The sequence below is a fragment of the Vigna unguiculata genome, chromosome 2 (genome assembly GCF_004118075.2).
Source record: "Vigna unguiculata cultivar IT97K-499-35 chromosome 2, ASM411807v1, whole genome shotgun sequence".
Lineage (NCBI taxonomy): Eukaryota > Viridiplantae > Streptophyta > Magnoliopsida > Fabales > Fabaceae > Vigna > Vigna unguiculata.
Window position 1 is genome coordinate 29,666,396 of NC_040280.1, and position 20,995 is coordinate 29,687,390.

The window sequence follows — 20,995 nt, forward strand, 5'->3', positions numbered from 1 at the left end:
TTAAACGTATGTTTGAATTTAAGTTGAAGATAAATTTTGTTGAATGCAATGAGAATGTAAAAACATGTATGTTGTTGCTTTGAATGTAACGGCTGTTTTAGGTATTTTAACATTCAATGAAACATAAATTTCTTATACCAAACAAATCGATCTAACTTTCAAGACTTTTTAACTCATATTTCATATCTAAAACATGAAAACAAATACACCATATATGTTCGATCTCAATAAATCTGCCAAAGTTCATGCTACATGTCTAATCTAGATGAATGGGCAAACATACTCTGTTTCATCTCAACAAATGTAAAAAAATTCATGAGATTTATAATACATACTACATGTTTGATTTGAACATAACATGATTCTAACTTGAGCGTAAATAACAGAAAATTTGAAATCTGATGGAGAGTACTTGTTGGCAATGTTACAGTAATTTTGTTTATGAGAATTTTCTGGATTTATAGCTAAAGTCATTGGCCTTTGGATTCGGTTAAAATGGTAGATGGTTTTTAAGCCAATTCACGTGCCAACAGTAAAATAAACTCAATACTATTTGTGCAGTATCTGAGGCGAATCAATGCCAGGGACAAGCATGCCAATAAGTCCACATGCATGACACAACATAAGAGTCAATGTTGTGACATTTTCCTATAACTCCACGACAAAGGAATCAATGCATATGTGAGGGATTTCTTGCAATTGGTATTCGGAATTAGGGATGAATTTTTTTTTCTAAAATTGTTTTAAAAATTTAAAATGAGCCAGAAGTCTTATATTATATTAAATAATAAAAATAAAAATATATCGATAAAATATTTATAAAATTATTATTTTAAAATTTTAGGTTAAAAATAATTTCCTAATATCTTACATAAATTTGTTTACAATAAATCTTTGTTTCTTTAAAAAAAAATCTCATAAAACACTAACCGTGGAGTGGAAGGAGAAACTGTCCATTTAATTTAATGGACTTGTTTGGCATCAAAGAATAAACATAAACCATTAATGTCAGTGACATAAAGACCTTGTCAAAGAAAAAGTCTTCTAACCCTAAAAAGAAACTGTTAGTATTTAATGTGAATATTTACTGTTTCCATTCAATGCATGAATTGCAAATGTGAAACTTCATTAATTAATGTGAATACCCAATATAATTCTTATTTGAAAAGATCGTCTTATCATACATAAAAACAATAATTATGGAAAGAGCGATGTAAACTGATGTCTTAGAAGATGTTATAAACTCTTCATTTATTTCCTTTGAGTGTAAACTTCGTCACTAAAGAAGTTAGTAAAAAATGTTTACATAATCATTAAACTCTTTCTTTATATGCAAGAAAATATAAACCTTACTAAAGAGGTTGCTAAATAAATTTATAAGGAGTTAAAATAAAATTAGATTTCGTAATTGTGAAGTTTATTAACTAAACATTCGTTTATTTCTTATATTCACCAAAAAGTAAGGTTAATAGTAAATTCATGTTTGAAATAGAATTCGAACTTGTCATTATCAGTAGTAAGTAAAAAAGAAAAAAAAAACTATTTAAATTGTTCATAGTGTGTTAACTTTTTGCCTTTTATACACAGAATCAGATTTGGTATTATTTACACTAAAGAAAACAGAAGGTAAAAATCCGTGATAAAAAATGTTCTAAATCGAATAAATGCTTCTATTAATCAATTAACTAATGTTAAATAACTCAATATTAAATTTATCAGTATAAAAAACAAATAAAAACCATACTGCATGAAAAAAGAAATAAAATAAGTTTTCTTTTTATATTTCTAGAAAATAAATATTCAGATTTTGTAGTGCATGTCTGAAAAAGAGTTTTTGGTTTTGTTCTTTTATTAGTCGCACATTTCTGACTATACATTAAACTGTAGTGGAGAATGCTAACCAATGCTTTTAATTAACTAGTTATTGAATTCATTATTAATTCATATTTGGTACTGAAGATTGAATTTAATGCAAATTCAAATCAATCAACAGTGGACATAAACAAGGTGCACCAGCTGTAAATCCGTTAGGAAAAGGGTAGTTAGCAGCTGCAAGAAGCTCATGGTCAACTTGGGACTCGAATCGGTCAAGTGCTATATTGTTCAGAGTTGCTCTGCTCTTGCTAGTAAGTTACCATTCATTTTGCACTTCCAACAAAGTAAAACGTAGTAACGCTCCGCACAATCCACATGAAAACCAAAACGGTTAAGGGAAATTCGAGATGGAATTGGAGGACGAACAGGCTCGGCTTGCCTTTCGTCTTCCTTATAGGCATCTTCTTCTTTCTCGCTGGATTCTTTGCTTCCAGTCTCTTCTCTCACTACCAGGTTTTCCTTCACAACAATCCTAATCACGTTGTTTTTCAGTATTTTAAGCTCTTTTTCGCTTCGATTTTTGTTTTCTTTTGCTGGAAAGTATTCGAAATAAGAGATCACTGGAATTTAGGAACGTGAAGATGACCTGAGGCTGATGCCGAGAGCGAGAGCGAGGTTAACTGAAAAATCGACGGAGGAGAAGACGGAGTATAATTTGTTGCAAGCTGGAGAGTCTGGAGACGATTCCATTACATTGATTCCTTTTCAGGTGCGCGATTTCGCTTTTTCGTGCTTCGCAATTTTTTGCTGAAATGTTCTTCTGCTAGGGTAGATAAAATCTGCTTTTCATCTGTTTGAAATAGAGCAATATCTTTTTTATTAGTTTATTACGGTGAATTTACGTTAATATTTTGATTTCATAAACGTTTATGAGATGATCGCATCTCTGACATTTTTAATTTCAATTGTTGTGTGAATGTGATAATGTTGGGCATACGATTTTGTTGGAGGAATTACTTGAGCAATTGAACTTTGAATTTCAAATAAATGTGTCCTTGATTTGTGGTCCTTAGGTTTTGAGCTGGTATCCTCGCGCTCTGTATTTTCCTAATTTTGCGAGTGCACAACAATGTGAAAGCATAGTTAAAATTGCAAAAGTAGGACTCAAGCCATCAACATTGGCGTTACGTAAGGGAGAAACGGAGGAGAATACAAAGGGAATCAGAACAAGGTAATGTGTAGTTAGTATGTGTCTGTGGAATACTTATTTGTCTGCCTTCATTATAAACTGCACAAAGTAGAATGTTAAACTTAGGATTATGATTTTATCACAAATTCTTCCACAAGTTCAACGAGCCTGGCTTGCTTATACGAAAAGTCAAAAGAAAGAATATAGTCCTGGAATTGGAATGGCTAAGATAACAAATCTAAGATGCATGATTGTTTCCAATTGGGATTATGGTGAACCTGACAAATTTTTCAAGTTCTGAGAAATTAGATGAAATATGTTCGCTTCCTTTATATTTGCTCTCCTATTCCTTGCCTCTAACGAAGACCAAGATGTCAACGCAACTTGTTTTTATTTCCTTAGTCTTGACCTTTTATCTGCTTGAAGATAGAATAATTTCAAGCCTCATTGTGGTTCTTAGATGATAGGTTTTTTAAATTTATTATGCTTTAAACTAAATTCCTTTAAAAAGTATCCTCAAGTAATCCGTGGGAGTTTCAATTAGTGAAACTTTGCGTTACATGCTGATATTTTATACGCCTCTCCGTGGTATACATATAGTCTGATTAAGAAATGATCTAGCCCATGGGAGAATTGGCGATTATGGTTATGAGGACCTCTTCTCCTAAAATCCAAAGATGCACATTATTTAATATAAAGTCATATTGTGAGCTTATGTTATGTCTACATTCTTCTTTTAACAGCTATGGTGTTTTTATGAGTGCTTCCGAGGATGAAACGGGGACTTTATATGCCGTTGAGGAGAAAATTGCCAGAGCAACAAAAATTCCTAGAATTCACGGAGAGGTAAGATCCCTACTCAATTGGCTGTCTCGCTCTGCAGAAAGGGCATTTTGAAAATGCTTGTTAATCTGATTTACCTCAATGAATTCTCTTATGGTTTTTGTTTTAGTTAATGGATTGTTTGAATTTGTATCTGTAATACGAAGTAAAAACTGTTAATTTACAGCAGCTTTTCCTTTCTAGTAAAACTAGTATCATCCATCATATCTATTACTTCTGCAAAGCATTAATTATTAGGGAAGAGAATAGGATTTTTGCACAAGTAACCAATCGAACCCTGTTACTTGGTATCTGGATTTTCCTTCTTAAATAAGCCACTTTTTCCTTTTGGTATCAGTTTCAATATTTTCTGCAAAACTTGTTTGTTTCAACTTTCTCCTTAATTGCTTTAGTCAAAGAAAATACGTCAGGTTCGTTACCAAATTGTTTCTTTAATAGGTGCACACTGGTGTTTTGACGTAACCTTATTTTATCTTTGAATTCTCTAGAATAATGCTTCGTGAATGTTAGATTGTTGCTTGCCATACTTCTGCTTTATCATCTCCCCATCACAATGAATTAACATCGGGTACTTCTGTTGGTTCAAAATTCAGTTAATGAAAGTAAATAAATGTTAAGATTTAATGTGGGAAATGAAGCAGAGTTGAGACTACTGAGGGAATTTATGGTGCTTAGTTGGATTGATCCTTTCCTGTTTCAGTTTTTAGGGTGTTCGTTAGAATGGTGTTGAATGGAAGTTTTGCACTTCCAAGCAATGTGAGTGTTAGATTGGATTGAATGAATTGGAAGTAGGTTAAATTGAATGGAATTAAATAATAAACACACTTCTAATTGATGGTTCATCGTGTTTTAGTTGCAGAGGAGAGATAATGTTTTTCTATATACTTTTTTTCTTTTGATATTCTAATCTTTGAAAAAAATTTATTTCTAAGTGTTCTTCATAGAATGTATGATAATATTACATATTATTGTTTTATTTATACTTTTCTTCCTACTTAATTTTTAATTAGTTTACGTATGCTATTATTTTGATGTAAAAATAAGTAAGGGAAAAAATAAAAATATTTAAAAATATTAAGAAAATGTATTGTTTTCTTTTTGGTGTCGTGGAATCTGTTAGCACTTTTTCTGCCTTCTTAACTGCCAGTAGAGGGGATCGCAGAGGCAGGACTAGATTGATTGATGTATAAGAAACATAACTGTAAACAATGATCAACTTTCCACGTAATGGTCATGCTATTCACATTTTTTCCTGTGATAATTTTAATATCTATCCTCCTAATATCAAGATCATTTTGCTATCATAGCTCCTATCTTATGATCATATATTAAACTTAACATATCGGTGGGATGGGCTAATTGAAATTGAAAGAATCTTTTATAAATTTGTACCCTTTCGAACGGTAAATGTGTTCCTTACAGTTGGCAGCAAACTTTTTGTTTGATGCCTATGAGGTTTGATTTCGTACATTGGTACATAGGAATCTCCCATTGTTCAACGACACATTTCTGTTGCTACCTACCACTGAAAAGACGAGCTGGAGAGCTTTTTATTCTTTCCTTCTCTAACAAAGTAATAGTCCTCATGTTGCTAGTGAATTTGAACTAAATTTTCTATGTTGTCTTCTATGAAATAAAATAATAGGATAACGATACTGAGAAATAACGTCACCTACTATGATTTTTTAAATTTGTAATATTCAATTTTTCTTTTGATAAGGTAAAATCGAAGTTTTTAACTAGGCTTTAAGTATAGTTTAGAGGTGTTGGCATGTTGTCTTAGCCTTTAATCAGCCATATTAAATTTTAACTAAAAGAAAGGGAAAAAAAAACTAAACCCCTTTAAAATCAATGTTAATGTAAACAATAAATATTAACTTTCCTAGCCTTTGATTTTTGTTGAATTTGTTTTCCAAATTATCTGAGTGATAATGATGTTTCAGGCATTTAATATCCTACGCTATGAGGTTGGACAGAAATACAATTCTCATTATGATGCATTTGATTATGCTGAATATGGCCCACAAAAGAGCCGACGGGTACGTCTAAAGTTAAACTCGTACATTCTCATTTTTTAAGCTTTTGTGAATTTTTAGGATGGTTGTTTGCCAACCTAGCACCGACAACCATGTGAAGTTTAGTATTAATATCATGTGAAGTTTAGGATTAATATTGATGGTTGTGCTAAATTTAAAAATAGTAAACAATGCCAATAAAAAATAAAGATGTACAGAGAAAAGAGATCAAATACAAGATTATCATATTCTTTTTTAACATGAGAGGTCTTTATCCCTTTTCCTTTCTTAGGACATGTCTATGTCCTGATACCTATTCTTCAACATCATTGTGGGAATTTGGAAAACAAAATGAAATCTTATACATATACACCCAGTAATGTCGTTTATGAAATTTTATTTAAAATTTTCGTTATTTCTTTTAAACTATAACAAGTTTTAAAATTGGACAAGACTCTTGTTGTTTGATAGGTAATTTTTAGTGTTGTTTCTTCTTAATAATAATACACCAAAAATAATAGTTCAATAAAAATGTAGCATGTTTTCAAAAAGGTATAAGTATTTTTAAAACGCCAACTATCTTGAGGAAAAGAAAAGGATAGATGGAAAGCTTTTTCACCTTAAAATGGATATTAATTTCTTAAAAAGAGGAGTCTAATACTTCTTAGGTTACACTAACGGAAAAAATTCCCTCTCGGGTATGAATAGCTGCATTCATATTAAAATAATATAATCTTAAAAATATTATAAAGATAAAAGTTGATAACCTATAAAATTATTTTAGTTGATGATTTATACGGTGTGATATTATATTGCCATGTATATTATGAAATAGTAAAATTATTTAATTCAAAATTTATACCAAAATAATATAAAAAATTGAATTGATATTATCTTATTGGTGCGAAGTTAACGAAAGCTCAATCCTAGTATTTGGATATATATTGAGATTTCTTATTGTTGTATTTGGATCTATTTAGTTCCTTGGCCTCAACATTATCCTCTAGCCGTGTTGAGATTTCTTATATTGCATTTATATCTATCGTAGTTCCAGAGCTTTTGCATACGTTCTACGCAAAATAACGCTAGTCTGTCATGATAAATATGCTTTTGTAATTAATTACCTTAGTATGTTTAAATTAAATTTAATATTATATTTTTTGTAATTAAAATGAAAGTATCAATCGGGTAAAAAAAATGGATATTGGAGTATCTTGTTCAAACCCGTTGGTACTGTCCCTAATTCTATTTTCAGGAAACCTGATCAACTCAAGTTGCATATACTTATCGCCAACTCAATTTTTTTTATATTAAATTGCTTTTTATATTACAATTTTATCTCGTAAACTTATAGATTTTTGTTTAATAAGTTCGACCTTAACTAAGTTCCATGCAGGTAGCTTCTTTTTTGCTGTATTTGACTGATGTTCCAGAAGGTGGGGAGACCATGTTCCCGTTTGAGGTGAAACCAAGTTTGTCGTTACTTTAATCACATACATCCCATTACTAATCTACTTAGAAGGTAATTAGCGTCTTATCATTCTGCAGAATGGATTCAACATGGACGGTAGCTATAATTTCGAGGACTGTGTTGGTTTAAAAGTAAAGCCGCGCAAAGGGGATGGGCTTCTATTTTATTCACTATTACCTAATGGTACAATTGATCAGGTTAGTCTTTTCTTTTCCTGATAATGTTGTCATCTTTTAAACTTATTTGTTTAGCAAGGCTGGAATGGGGGTGTGGGGTTACAAAATGGGTGTTAAAATCACAAGCGAACAGGATAGGTTTTTAAGGTGCCTAATTTTTTTTTTAATAGCTTCCAAATGAAGCAAATTTTCCACTTTTATTCTTGACATTGAAATTTATGGTCTTTTAATAATTTATTCCGTATTTTTGAAGATTAACTTCGTATTCGCACAGAAACAGATAGAGAACATACTTCAAATTGTTGTGTGTCGCAAAGAAAAGAAGCTCCAAAATGCATTTCTTTCTCGTACAGAAACAAAAAGAGAATACATACTTCATACTTTAAAGTGTTGTCCGACGTATAGAAAAAAAGAGGCTCCTAAATGTTCTTGGAAGTTTCACACACTCGAAAATAGATAATACAAACCTTAAACTTCAAAGTTCTTGGGATATTGAAAAGGGGAAAAAAAGGTCCAAAGTACTCTTGGAAGTGTGTAACCCCTCGATAAGGAAGAAGCACAAGGGTAGGAAGAAAGATGTATAGCAAACTAAACTCTACGAGCTTTGAAATTTGAAGGGGAGAAAGTCAAGTGTCAAACACACGTGACTTAAGAACACCCTCTCTTTGGAGAACTATGCAAGGAAGGACTCACTAGAATCTATTAAATTAAGACCACTGAATTTTTTGGTTAATTAATAAAATGACATTAATATGTGCGTAACGTGGTTTAAACTAGATTTTACATGAATGGATTAGATTTCACAGGCTTTATAATGGGCTCATTATTTGACCTTCTTTCTGTGTATACTTTGGCAGACATCACTCCACGGAAGCTGTCCCGTGATAAAAGGAGAGAAATGGGTAGCAACAAAGTGGATAAGGGATCAAATACAAGACGACGATTAAATGATGCTACCTGCAATTGATTTCAAGCTCCACCGGTAGCAATATTTACGTCAACAGCCATTTAGATTTTGTTCTAAAATATGTTTATAGCTTTGATGACTAATCGAGGACAAAATTTAATGAGAAATTGTGAAGATTTGGACAATGCACATGATATAGCATGAGTTATTCATAGTCAATAAACATTTCATAAAGGACGAAAAAGTCAATTCTAAAAAATTTATCGTAATTCAAAGCTATAACTTTAGATCAAACAACTTGGATTCAATAATACCTTAGGTGTATCTTTTACATATCGAATGCTTTCTTTCAACAGTACTCTTTGTAACACACTTTTGATTAAATAAAATGCAAAATCAAAGATAAACAGATTTTCAATTCAAAACATTGATTTTATCTGAAGAGGAATATATTACGTATAAATGAGCATTATTTCACTAATTAAAAAGACTTCAAATATAAAAATAGGACCCATATTAGAAGAAAAAAATGTAAGTATTTCTATCATCTGAAATAAAGTAATTATTCGGCTACGATAACAAGCCTACTTAGTTATGATTGAGAGCGAAAAAATTTAAGTTGTTATTTTAAAGAAAGTACTGTTTCTAACTTAAGAACAAACAACACCTAACCATTAGTACCTTTATTTATGTAGTTCAGCTTACACAAAACAACGATTATATAAAACTTTTTCACATATAGTTTATGATTACTTAGTTTTTTCTAAGGCAAAATGACAGAAACAGAGAGGTCCTATATAGCAGAAAAACAAGTAAACCAAATTGTTACCGGCTGAATTGTGTCTTGATCAAATTGATGTAATCACATCACCAGAGCTTCAAATGTTTTCACTGTGACTTCATATAAACCTTCTTACTTAACATGCTAGGGTTAGTCAGTGTCATGGTTTATGCTAAGAAACTTTGAATGAACTAACCCAGCTAATAACACATGACTACTTTGATATGCTAACATAACCAAACCATAATATTCAATTTTCACCTTATGATCTTTAGGTGCTCTTCTGGAGAAGCTGGCATTCGTCACGAGATACAGATTCTGAAAGCAATTTCCAAAGCTTGTGCAATTGAATATATCCTCCATAAGCAAACCCAAGCAGCAAAGTATGCAAGCTACAATATATCACTGAGAATTAGAAATCCGTTGGTCCAGAGTAACTTAAAATGCTGACATACTCAAGGAGAGTTAAACTATAAAGTTTCATTGTTTAGTCTCTCCCTATCCTTACAGAAAGAACCCCAATGTCAGTTCAGTTCAGTACTCACTAGTAGTCGATGTTTGTATCCTTTTTGAAATTTATTACCCCTTGCCTGAATTGGCATCATCTAAGTTCTTCATCTCTTTACTCTTTCCTCATTGCATTCAATAAAAGAGTCCGTCATCCACCACTACGAAAGCCTGCCAAAGGGTCATACATTCACTGCTTACGCCAGTTGTTATACGGTTGCTTACCCCATTGCTTCAGGGCATGCATGCAACCAGCTGCTAGCAATAAACCACTCACACCAAATGTCATTAATGCTGCATTTCCTACATTCCGATAATAGCCACCCTGCAAACATAAAGAGGAAGTCAACAATATATACGACAGCACATACACACATGAACCAGTTGAAACACCCGATGTCTTTCACCAAATCATTTGCCATGCTACAAACGTAAAGAGGAAGTCAACAGGAAGTCAACATATATGACAGCAAATACAGACATGAACCAGTTTAAACATAATAAATACACAATGAAATTTACAAAATCATTCAAAATAAGCTGATGCATTGATCAAACATTTAACTGTAGTGAATTACCTCAGCACCATCTTTTCAAGGATACCAAATACCAAACGTGCATCATCAATCATTTATTGCTTCTTGTTGATTATATTTAATGAAATTACAGAACATTTATAACTAATATAACAACTCAACTAAGGCATAATACCTAACGGTTACCGTAGTCACTCCCTCAAAATATTACACCTAAAGTATTGTATTTCAATAAGTTAACCCTCCTTCATGAGTGATTCAAACACACACAGTCACCCTACATGGCTAATCAACAAGTTGTGGCAATCAAGAAGTTCAATCCAAAGTCAAAAAAGAAAAAAAAAACATTTATATTTTCAAAGTTGCGGAAAAAAATGCAGGCACGATTAGGAATTTAAACTATCACTTCTGTCTACTACTGTAGAAATGACTGTGTAGGAATACTATGCCACCCTCCACGATTGTATGAATGTAGATTCAAAACCTCACAAAATTAGCGTGTCTTCTGTGTAAATGTTTATAAGAAAAAGTCTACTATTTTCATAACTTCTTTCCACTTTTAAGTTACAAAAATGTCATCATATTTCCATTTTGTTTTCTGTTTTCAAATATTTCTAAAGAAAACAGTGAATAAATCTTGTTTACTGTTTTCACTATTTTCTACACAAATCTATCAAAATAGAAAGCAGTAAAAACAATGAGATATTTTTTTAAATAATAGAGGAATAAAAAATAAAAAACAGAACATTTTTTTCAAACGAAGTAGCCCCTTATCATTGTTTATTGAAATCATGTTAATAATGCTTAATTGGTTAATTACATGCTTCCTAAAACTTTAGATAACATTATACATAAATACATACCTGCACCACAGAAAGCAGAATAGCTCCATTTGCCAGGGCGAGAGAAAAGCCCATCATCCCTCCACGCAATTCATTAGGAACATACCTGCAAAAAAAGTAGATAAAACTAAAAATCCAATTCTGAACAAATGAAAAAGTACAAATATAGTTAAAGAGATTACATGGTCCTCAATCTAGCAAGTGATGGCAAAACAAACCCAACACATGCATGAAACAAGCAAAATAGCGTCACCAGAACCCCAATTTCCTGCACATGAGAGAAGACTCAAGATTTCAGAAATCTGACAAAAAATACATTTGATACTTTCTAAATATATAAGTAACTGCACCTGATAGTCATAAGCCACAATAGAAAGGAGAAAAGCCAGTATAATGTAAGCAAAAACTAGGCAGTCCTCAGTTCTAAGCGATGAAGGCCCACTAGTGAGACACGGAAATGCAGTGCTTCCTATCATTCTTGAGCCCAGAAAGCATGGATATATCAAGCCCAGTTGCACTTCTCGGCCATCAGCCTAAAACCAATGTCATAAAGTTATATGTATAAACCAAAACCATCCTATGACTTAGAATGATAAAATAGCAAGTTCAATTGCTTAAGCCTCTTTTCATAATGAGCCTATTAGATATATCAGGTTTTATGTTAATTAAGGAAACATAACGTCCATTGTTTATTAGGGAAAAATAGACATTGTTTGATATTGGTAGATATTGTTCATATTATTCATAACAAATCTTCTATTTACCATATTTATCTTTGGTTGTCATATATACTTATATCACTCTTTATTAAAAGCACATTCACCCTATGTGTATTTTAGACACAAGGGAGATTAACCCTATACAGTTTTTCTGAGATATTTAATAGAGCCAATCATCAGAAGAGATTTTCCCACAATAATGGGCAGAGAAGCAAAATTACTTATAAACTTGTTCAATTAAGTCCAGTTCTAGATTCAATAATACAAAGAAGCAATAAGAAGAAAAGAAAGCCCATAAAACATCCATTAATGCAATACTGTCTTAGCATTTTAAATATACTCTACATATATTCATGCCTCAGTATATCACAAGATATGCTCTAAAATTTGATATCATACCACCACTGTAGGTGCCCAAAGGATCCAAAAAATTCCTATAGAGAAGTGAAGGCAAGTTTGTGCCCACGCCAACAACCATATCCTTTTATCTGTGGATTATAAAATTACAATCAGTATATAAACAGTAGATTACTAAATCTATTCATTAAATTGTTGTAAAATTGATAATGTGTTCCCTAGTGCCATCTCTTTTTCGCATCTAATCAACTAAAGTATCATTATACATCGTCAGTCTGAGCGTACAGACTCTGTAATGCATAGCTTAGGTTAAATACAGCTTGAGATTGAAACTAAAATAAAACAAGATTAAACCATTGGCAAGACAAATTATATACAAAAGAAAAAAAAATATTACAAGGAGATAGGTTAATCATCAGAAACTTAGCAATTTAAAAAAAAAAAAATAGCCCCTTAATATAAGCATCCATGACTTTCATTATAAATCTCCATGTTGCAGCGAAATCAAATCTAAAGCATGAGATCCAAGCTTAAAGAAATTGAGCCTCTGCATGCGTATTTCCTCTTATGTTTAGCTAGATTTCTATCGCAGCTTCTCTTACAAGTTGCAACAATAATTGAATAAATAGTGGATTATTTATTTTGAATAAAAATATCGCAATGCAAAAAACTGTCACAGAAAAGAAAGTAAATAAGCATTGATCAAAGCAAGGGAAGGGAGGGAGCAGCCATGAAGCAAAGAAAACCAGCAAGAAAAGCAGAAGTTTGATATATGGGCATAAAATTAAAGGAAAGAAAGAAATTCTTATTAGTATCTCCGCTTAAACACTAACTCGTACTATGTACATATTCTGAAGACAAAATAGCAGCTATTATCTTACAGGAACATAAATAAAAGGGATGAGCTGCCTTGGTAATTTCCAGAAACTTTACTAAGTTATCAGATTGCTAAACAAATGTTAAGTACAGCATTCTTAAGAGCATGGAACTGTTTTATATAAAAATAAAATTAAAATAAAATTTGTTCATAAAATAATAAAGAAAAAAAAGAACAACAAAAGCAACTTACCACCTAAAATGTAGGCATAGAAGGAGCGACTATAGTCCTTAAGAGATGCCGTTCCAGAAGTTTCTGTCCATCCTCTGGTGATAAAAGTGAAGCATGTGGCAGCAAAAAAAATAACAACAAATGAAGGAGCAGTGTTTTTTTCCGTATTATTACCAATAAGCCAGTTTGCAAACATTTGGCTGGCAATAAAACTTGCAGACTCAAAGAAAGACATTAACCAATATGTATCATTAAGCGAATCAAGTCTGTGCCCTTGCTGCAAACAAAAACACAATATTCCAAAGTGATGTTATACTTTAGATATTTTAAGCATTCCTATCCTATGTCTTTTTCCTTAGAAGCCGTGTACTTTCCACGTAAAGTGATTTTCCATGTAAAGACGAAAAGAAAAATAGAATGGATCAAGTTATTTAACCAGGAAGAAGTAAGCTCCTAATTTGCCATTTTTCCAGTGGCAAAGTTATGGATGCTTAGACTGAAATCTGTGCCTATCTGGAAATCAAGATAAAAGGATAACATTCACCGATTACCTTTTCATGTTGAGTGACCATCCAATTCTCAAAACTAAATGAAAATATAGTATTGGCCAGAGAGAGACATATGGTAGTCATGAATACACTTGGCTGCTCTGAAATCCTCTTCCATACGCCAAAAATGAAGTGTAGAATGCAAAAGATTAAACTAGATTTCTTATGACCTCTACATCAAAATTAAAGAGTGGGTTAGAATAATCTTCTGACAAATCATCATAAATTTGTACAAAAAAATGTATAAATTTCTTGAATATGCATGATTTAGCATTAATGCTTCTGAATTAACCAAGATGCCTTTCATATATTGACATCTACCATAACAACGATGTCATAGCAAAAATGACAAACATTGAAAAAGTGATAACAATTCACAGGAAGACGAAATTGACATCGGAATATTGATCATATTCTTCCTCAACAATTGGAAATGTAAATGTCTAAATAAGATTCCTAATATCATCTCAAGAGCCACCAATCAACAGAAAACACTTTAGTAAATTAGGCATCAACAATAATTCACGGTGACAGTAAGTCTTCCTTCCAAACGGAAGGAATTCCATGTTATATTTTGGATGACGTACATTGTCATAAATAAAATAATTAAACAACCAAATCATCTTTACTAAAACAGACACCATAAATGACGCTACGTAAACAACACAATTGCAAAGGCTGACTTTTAACACTAAACTCAACTTTGAATTACTTAAACATAATTATAAATCTTAATTGATCAGTAACGTCAACGACTAAAAACTAGAGTCTCACATTACATCCGAAAACACGCCAAGGAAAGGTGCAGCGAAGAGAGCTGTTGCATATCCGTAACACAGAGACTTAACCATAGTTTCCCTGCCGATTCCATACGAAGCAAATTCATACTCCCCGAACACTGACCATAGACCTTCCATTACTGACAAGAGAAACGAAACCGTCATTCGCACTTGAACATTACAGATCTAAATCTCAATTGAGTAACTAATTAAAACAGGCGAGTTTCGGAATTTTTATTCAGAAACAGAACAAATGACTAAAAAAATAAGAAAAATATAAATCATTTTTTTCGAAACAAAAATAACATAGAAATGAATGTTCGGCTAAAGTTAATCAGAGAATGTTCAGCTACAGCTAACAAGATATTTTGTTTTTCTTTAGGTTTCGATTCTTCCTCCATAAACAAAAAGAACTCCAAAGTCCAGAAAGCCGATCCCGCACATTGTAAAAGAAACCGAACAATCCTACAGTGAATAAGAAAATATAGTGAACGCAACCTGATGCGAGAGAATAGACGAAGAGGAAATTCCGCTGGAAATGGAGAAACGAGTGAGAGGTTCCATGGTCGAAGATTGTGGATGTTCTGTTGAGGTTAGAGGCGTGAGGAAAAAGAAAGATCGAGAAGCAGCAAGAAAAGAAGATGAAGATGTATATGGATGGATTTAGTTCCCAAACGGAGCTCTCAATGACTACTGCCATCGGTTTTTATAATCTCTGTTTGAAGACGCAGGAAAAGAGAACGCAAGAAAAATCACGTTCCCTTAGAATCTGAGGCAAACCCTAGGTCGCGGTTCGAGAACGGGAAGAGGCGGAGAGTGAGACTGAGGGAGACTATGGATTTGATCGACGACGGGTGGTGGTTTGATTAGTGAAACTGATACCGCGGATGGAGATAATAAAACGAGAAGGGAATTGAAGCGCATTCCTTCGTCTAATTACATTTTGTCTATGTGGTGGTACCCTGATAATAACGTCTTCAGTACATAGGTCATGAAAGACAAAAAAAAAAACATAGTATTAACAACCATATATTCAAAAATACTCTTCAAAATAAAAATAATGATTGATATTTAAGACCAAAATTTTATAACATTAACAATCATCGCGTATTTATAATACAAATTTGTGATAGAAATAATATGTTTGACCATTTAAAATATTTATTGATGTAAAATTTGCAATAATTATGAAATAATAGATGCTATAAAAAAAAATTGTAATACCATTTTATCGTCAATGTTGGGAAATAAGTAAAGTTTTACTTAAATTTTTTATTTAAAAAACTAAATAAATGATAAGTATTAAAGGGACAACATTTCTAATCTCATATTAGCATATAATATGTTAATTATTATCCCTACTTCTAACTTCAAATTCAGTAAAATTCTCAACAAATAATGTAGAAAATGTAGAAAAGCAACACTAATTTTTTTTTAAATGTAATTTACTTTAAGAAAATATCAAAACTAAAATATATAATTTTTTCGCTTTGATCTCTGTCACTAAACAAGTCTCCCACCTATCACACTCGCTGAATTTTTTATTTTTAAACTTTATTAATTAAATCTCAAATTTTGTCGCATGCTATTATTTAGGTTTTAAATTTAATTACTTATTATTATTTTAGTCCTTAATTTAAGCATTTATCTTCGTATTAATTATTAAATCTAAGCATCTGCTATTATTTACTGAGATTTTGATTGTTATTTAAAAAAACAAAATAGCAGTAAAAAATAAAAATTACGATCAAAATATTAGTAAGTAGAACAAGTTCGGATTAAAGGATATATTTTCTAAAGACTGGACCTAAGTAATAGAGAATTTAACTTTCGTAAACAAACATAATTGTAAATTACACTTGAATATTTTTAATTTTAATCATTTAAGTAAGTCTTCAGGTAAGACTTTTCTATGCATAATTTTCTAAATGCTGATTAATTTCAAAGTTTCATGAACTAACTGATTTTTTTTTTCAATTTCATCATTAAAACGAGTTTACAGTTCACGCATTATTATGAGCAAAAAGGTATAGTTATTAAAAACATTTCAAACAATGAGAAATTATATGTGTATTTTATTTATTTTTTAATTAAACAATGAGAATGTTTACTTATTTGAAAAATCAAATCAACTTTACCAATATATTTAAAAACTATTCAATTTCTAATATTGAACGGTTGAATTTAGTCTTATTTCTGGCATTTGCATTGCCAATTTAAGAATATTTAGTTTACGTAACATTATTAGTTTTCATTATTAAATTATTTACTAAGATATAATTATTCGAAATTAGGTTAAAATATTCATTAAAAATAAAATAAATTTATAATATATAAGAAAATATAAAGTATATTTTATATGTAAATTTTGTAATATTAAATTAGAGTTAAAAGTTCTCAAACGAAAAGAGATATATTCTCTAAAAAAATTTATTCTCAACATTTTCATCAACTTATCATTATGGTTGGAAACTGAAATTGTGGAAAAAGAATGGATATGACATGTGATCTAATATTGTTTCCAGTGACACGCAGTCAACAAGTAGGTGAAGTGTTTACAATGACTTATTTTCAAACTTAATTTATAAGTATTCAGATCCTTCTTATCAGTCCTACCATTTATGTAATGTGAAATCGTCAGTAAAACTGGCAACCGAGGGTGTGACAAAAGGCTAAACAAAAGGCTAAAGTAATTTTTTTCATCCAAATTATAATCACTTTTACTTGTATGTGTAGCTAAAATATTCTGCCAAATAATTTCCTTTTATAAACATTTTCTACGCATCAGCGAACAAGACAAAAAAAAATCTTATCTACGCGAATGGAAGTTCAATATGCAAGTTCAAGGTTGCAGGTAACAAAAAATGACACGACACGGCAAAATATGGTAAACCTTCGGAACCCAACTTCATTATCGTGTGTATCCAATGGCTCGGGACATTCTTGAGAACCAATCAATTCTGCATTCGGAAATATTTTCAATTGCTATGCTTCGGAATTCAAAATGGAATAATCAATTCCCACGATTATCTATGCCTTCAAATCATAATTCATAAGGGTAGTTTTTTGCAGATGCATGGATCTCTTGTGAAGCCGGCTCAGCAATATCCTGTGACAACAGGAAAAACAAATATTCAACCATCGCAGCTCAGAATTTAAGAATTTAGTCTCCTGATATATATACCATAAACTTCCACCACAATTTGTTAAATGGAACTATGGAAGGTTTAAATAGGAAGATTTAGAAGAAGGATAATAAAACTACTCTGGTTCATCACGTTAAGTCCAACAGAAGAAAAAGAAACCAAATTGAATACACTTACATAAGGTTTTTCTGCAATCCAACATGGAATGCTTTCTGATAAAAGGCTAATATATTGCTCCATTGCCTGCTCTGAACTCATAATCCTAATTTTTTGGCATGCAGTCCTTAAAGAAATTACTCGGTTAAATACATCAAAGAATTTAAAGGAGACGAAAACTAGAACAAGAGGAAAAATATTCTATTTTTTAAAAAATAAACATAAATATTATGAAATAAATAAGCAGGGTAAAATCATTAATCATTTACCATTTTGCTCGAATAGAAGAGAACTTCAGTGTCAATGGTTGAGGTTCGTGGCAAGAACTCTGTGTAGCAATTCGGTAATAACCATGAAGTTTTATCTTCACTTCATTACTAAGACTATTATCGTTGATCCTGGATCCGACAAATACAACCGCTGCACCAAAACTCTTCTCCAAATCAGTTCTTTCTATTTTCTCCCAATCACCGATATCCTCGTTTCTACCCGATTCATCAATCTCATTATAGTTTTTTTCGAACGGCAAGATCTCAAACTCTTCAGTTTTGAGCACTCTACAAGAATCATACTCCACCAGTTCCACCTCAACTTCGTTAATTTTCATAACCCCTTCATTACTCTCATCCACAACATGATCCTCAGCCAAATTCAAAAGTTCAGTTTCATTGAAAACACTACTCTCCTCATCGATCGTCTTTGAATTGCGTATATTGGGCGATCCACGATCCACATCCACAATTTCTGGGACTCCTATTTTTCCCAGTATCGACTTGTCTCCGAATTCATCAATTTTCCCCACAATCTGAACAACTTCATCCGTTTCCCCGCTCTTAGAATCAGATTTAACTCCATGCTCATGATCATGATCACACCCAATAACACCCACTTTCTCCCGAGCTTCGAAGTTTGGGGTAACGGAGAGAAGTTTAAGGAAAACCGATGGAAGTAGTAGAGAAAGAACTATTATGACAAAGGCAATATCCCATAGAAGAAACTCCATGGCTTGGTAATGGGAAGAAAATTGATGAGTTTGTGTCTAAGTGTGAAAGCACCAAGTCTGATACTATTTTTCTGATGATAACGTTATCAACACACGAAGAAAATGGATTTAGCCTAGAACAGCAAGTATATTTTACTTTGCATATGATAGTAAAAGTTAGGTGTAACAGTTTTCGGTTTTTTGAGTCTAGTTCTGTTTTTTTGAATTTAATCCAAATATATTCTTAAGTTTTTCTGTATTATCATTCCATCGTAAATTATATATATAAAAAGTAAAATATGACTAGAAGAAATTAATTCCTTTAATATTAATTAGTTATTTGAATATTTCAATATTATATAAGTAAAGTATTAATTAAAAATATTATTTTTTTATATGTTTTTTTATTTTAAATTTTGTGATTCAATTCATGAATAGAATAGAATATAATATAATATAATATAACATAATCGGCTTCAAAGATTTCTGATTTTACTGCCATCTTTTTCGGATCAACAACCGATGGTGAATTAAATTATTTAGATTGAATTGGCTCATTTTAATATTTTTTTATTTATTTTTTGTATAGAATTTAAACATGTTGGTTTTATTCTTCATTTAAAATAGGATGGAATTCTTTCATAAAAATAACTATATTCGTTTAAAAATATATATAAATGTAACTGTATACTTAAGAATTCAAATTTAAATTTATAAGTTATATATATATATATATATATATATATATATATATATATATATATATATATATAATTTGGTTCGTCTAATAATAAAATATTATTTTGAAAAACTAATAATATGTCTCCATAAGATATTTTAGGAGAATAATTATTTTTTCAAATAATTAAAAATGTGATATGACAAAATATGTTGTTTGAGTAATAAATTTTGCAAAACTTTTGAAATTATAAATTTCTGTTAGAGTAAATGAATTACTTTGTATTTTTCATAATGTAAAATTTTAAAATTCTTCGCATTTTCAAATTTATATATTGGACTTTGTAGTTTGTATTTCTAAATTTATACAGCTTTATTTTTTTGAGATTAATCCAACTTTATTTAACATGATTCTTACTCAATGATTATACTCAACATGAGTTCAATTTGAATTAGTCTAATATGACTTTTTTTTCTTTGTTTCAACTCAACTCAAACCCTATTCAAAGTGAATCTCGTTGAACTTGATTCAACATGAGTCTAAACCAATTTTAATGAACTTGAATCCACCTCAATTTACATTGACTTGAATTTTAATTAACTTGACTTTCATCAAACTTGGGTTGATTTATCTTAACCCAAACCAAACATGACCCAATTTGATCGATAATAACTTACTTTATTCAATTTTAATTATATTAAGTTCAACCTGGTCATGATTGAACCAAAACCTTTTTATGTCTAATTAGGTTAATTAAAGGGTTGACTATTGATTTAAACCTGAATCAAAATGTATATTTTTTTCATAAAGCATAATTATATCCAATATAACTATTATCAGTGACATTTAAAAAAAAAAACGTATTAAATGTAACTTTATACTTATAATAAAAAAATATTTTGAAAGACTGTGTTGTAACGGTAAAATATTAAGGGAACAATAAAAGTTAGTTTGTAGTTAGAAACTAAATCTTGAATTTGTTTGATAGAAGACTTTAAGAACAATAATGTTTCTTTTCGAAGAAAAGAACTTGAATGCCTACTTTATCGTAACAATGGAAAACAGAAAAAGTAACACTGTTAAGAAATTTATAGGAAACTTCTCTTTATATAAAAGACAGATATTTTCTAATTACTAATTTTCTGTTTTATATCTGTATATTTTATTTAGATAATAGAATGTAAACCTGTTTTTACAGTATCCGTTTGATAGTGTGATTTTTTTCATAAAACGAGAAAAAAAAAAGAAACATATTAACAGTTATGACTTTATGATTAATCAAATACTAAATTTAAATATAACATATTTATATGAACTAAAAACAAAATAAAATTTTCAAAAATATCAGATAAAAAATTACATACTTGTAAAAATAGAAAACAAAACAATTATAAAAGTTTTTAAAAAGTTACAATTGTGTAATGATGGTAAAACGTTTACTTTGAACTCTAACAACAAACCCTTGTTTTTCTTTTATTTATTTATTTATCCTACATCAT

The 20,995-nt window shown here is 30.7% G+C and overlaps 3 protein-coding genes across 6 annotated transcripts; 1 reads left to right on the plus strand and 2 right to left on the minus strand.

The window, feature by feature from the left end:
• The first annotated feature begins 1,958 nt into the window (after positions 1 to 1,958).
• Positions 1,959 to 9,717, plus strand: LOC114173359 (probable prolyl 4-hydroxylase 9). Of its 2 annotated transcripts, XM_028057691.1 has the most exons (9): positions 1,959 to 2,328; positions 2,447 to 2,584; positions 2,889 to 3,046; positions 3,748 to 3,850; positions 5,791 to 5,886; positions 7,259 to 7,324; positions 7,411 to 7,530; positions 8,367 to 8,491; positions 9,473 to 9,717. In XM_028057691.1, the coding sequence occupies exons 1-8, from the start codon at positions 2,191 to 2,193 to the stop codon at positions 8,454 to 8,456; spliced, it is 909 nt and encodes a 302-aa protein (XP_027913492.1). In that variant the 5' UTR covers positions 1,959 to 2,190; the 3' UTR covers positions 8,457 to 8,491; positions 9,473 to 9,717. The 2 variants fall into 2 exon arrangements, with proteins under 2 accessions (XP_027913492.1, XP_027913491.1); XM_028057690.1 differs by lacking the exon at positions 9,473 to 9,717 and having other exon boundaries at positions 1,960 to 2,328; positions 8,367 to 8,684.
• Positions 9,118 to 15,499, minus strand: LOC114173357 (molybdate-anion transporter). 2 transcript variants are annotated; one of them, XR_003602496.1, is made up of 10 exons: positions 15,032 to 15,498; positions 14,529 to 14,673; positions 13,758 to 13,926; positions 13,228 to 13,483; positions 12,201 to 12,289; positions 11,433 to 11,615; positions 11,265 to 11,350; positions 11,104 to 11,188; positions 9,743 to 10,029; positions 9,118 to 9,589 (listed from the first exon to the last, which is right to left on the minus strand). XR_003602496.1 is itself a non-coding variant. In XM_028057689.1 (9 exons), the coding sequence occupies exons 1-9, from the start codon at positions 15,231 to 15,233 to the stop codon at positions 9,895 to 9,897; spliced, it is 1,350 nt and encodes a 449-aa protein (XP_027913490.1). In that variant the 5' UTR covers positions 15,234 to 15,499; the 3' UTR covers positions 9,239 to 9,894. The 2 variants fall into 2 exon arrangements, 1 of the variants encoding a protein (XP_027913490.1); XM_028057689.1 differs by having other exon boundaries at positions 9,239 to 10,029; positions 15,032 to 15,499.
• Positions 15,500 to 17,201: 1,702 nt separating this feature from the next.
• On the minus strand, positions 17,202 to 18,921 carry LOC114174171 (acyl-CoA-binding domain-containing protein 3-like). Of its 2 annotated transcripts, none has more exons than XM_028058953.1 (3): positions 18,105 to 18,921; positions 17,857 to 17,941; positions 17,202 to 17,642 (listed from the first exon to the last, which is right to left on the minus strand). In XM_028058953.1, the coding sequence occupies exons 1-3, from the start codon at positions 18,836 to 18,838 to the stop codon at positions 17,577 to 17,579; spliced, it is 885 nt and encodes a 294-aa protein (XP_027914754.1). In that variant the 5' UTR covers positions 18,839 to 18,921; the 3' UTR covers positions 17,202 to 17,576. The 2 variants fall into 2 exon arrangements, with proteins under 2 accessions (XP_027914754.1, XP_027914755.1); XM_028058954.1 differs by having other exon boundaries at positions 17,207 to 17,642; positions 17,857 to 17,962.
• Positions 18,922 to 20,995: the final 2,074 nt, after the last annotated feature.

Excerpts from the sequence above, each read along its gene's own strand:
- LOC114173357 (XM_028057689.1), bottom strand. The coding sequence starts at position 15,233 with ATGGCAGTAGTCATTGAGAGCTCCGTTTGGGAACTAAATCCATCCATA. Across the intron at positions 13,927-14,528 it reads GGCGTGTTTTCGGATGTAAT|AGGTCATAAGAAATCTAGTT; the intron begins GTGAGACTCTAG and ends ATTTTGATGTAG. Across the intron at positions 10,030-11,103 it reads TTCTGCTTTCTGTGGTGCAG|GGTGGCTATTATCGGAATGT; the intron begins GTATGTATTTAT and ends TTATGTTTGCAG.
- LOC114174171 (XM_028058954.1), bottom strand. The coding sequence starts at position 18,838 with ATGGAGTTTCTTCTATGGGATATTGCCTTTGTCATAATAGTTCTTTCT. Across the intron at positions 17,963-18,104 it reads TCTTCTATTCGAGCAAAATG|GACTGCATGCCAAAAAATTA; the intron begins GTAAATGATTAA and ends AATTTCTTTAAG. Across the intron at positions 17,643-17,856 it reads GGATTGCAGAAAAACCTTAT|GATATTGCTGAGCCGGCTTC; the intron begins GTAAGTGTATTC and ends CTGTTGTCACAG.
- LOC114173359 (XM_028057691.1), top strand. The coding sequence starts at position 2,191 with ATGAAAACCAAAACGGTTAAGGGAAATTCGAGATGGAATTGGAGGACG. Across the intron at positions 2,329-2,446 it reads GTCTCTTCTCTCACTACCAG|GAACGTGAAGATGACCTGAG; the intron begins GTTTTCCTTCAC and ends ACTGGAATTTAG. Across the intron at positions 5,887-7,258 it reads GCCCACAAAAGAGCCGACGG|GTAGCTTCTTTTTTGCTGTA; the intron begins GTACGTCTAAAG and ends AGTTCCATGCAG.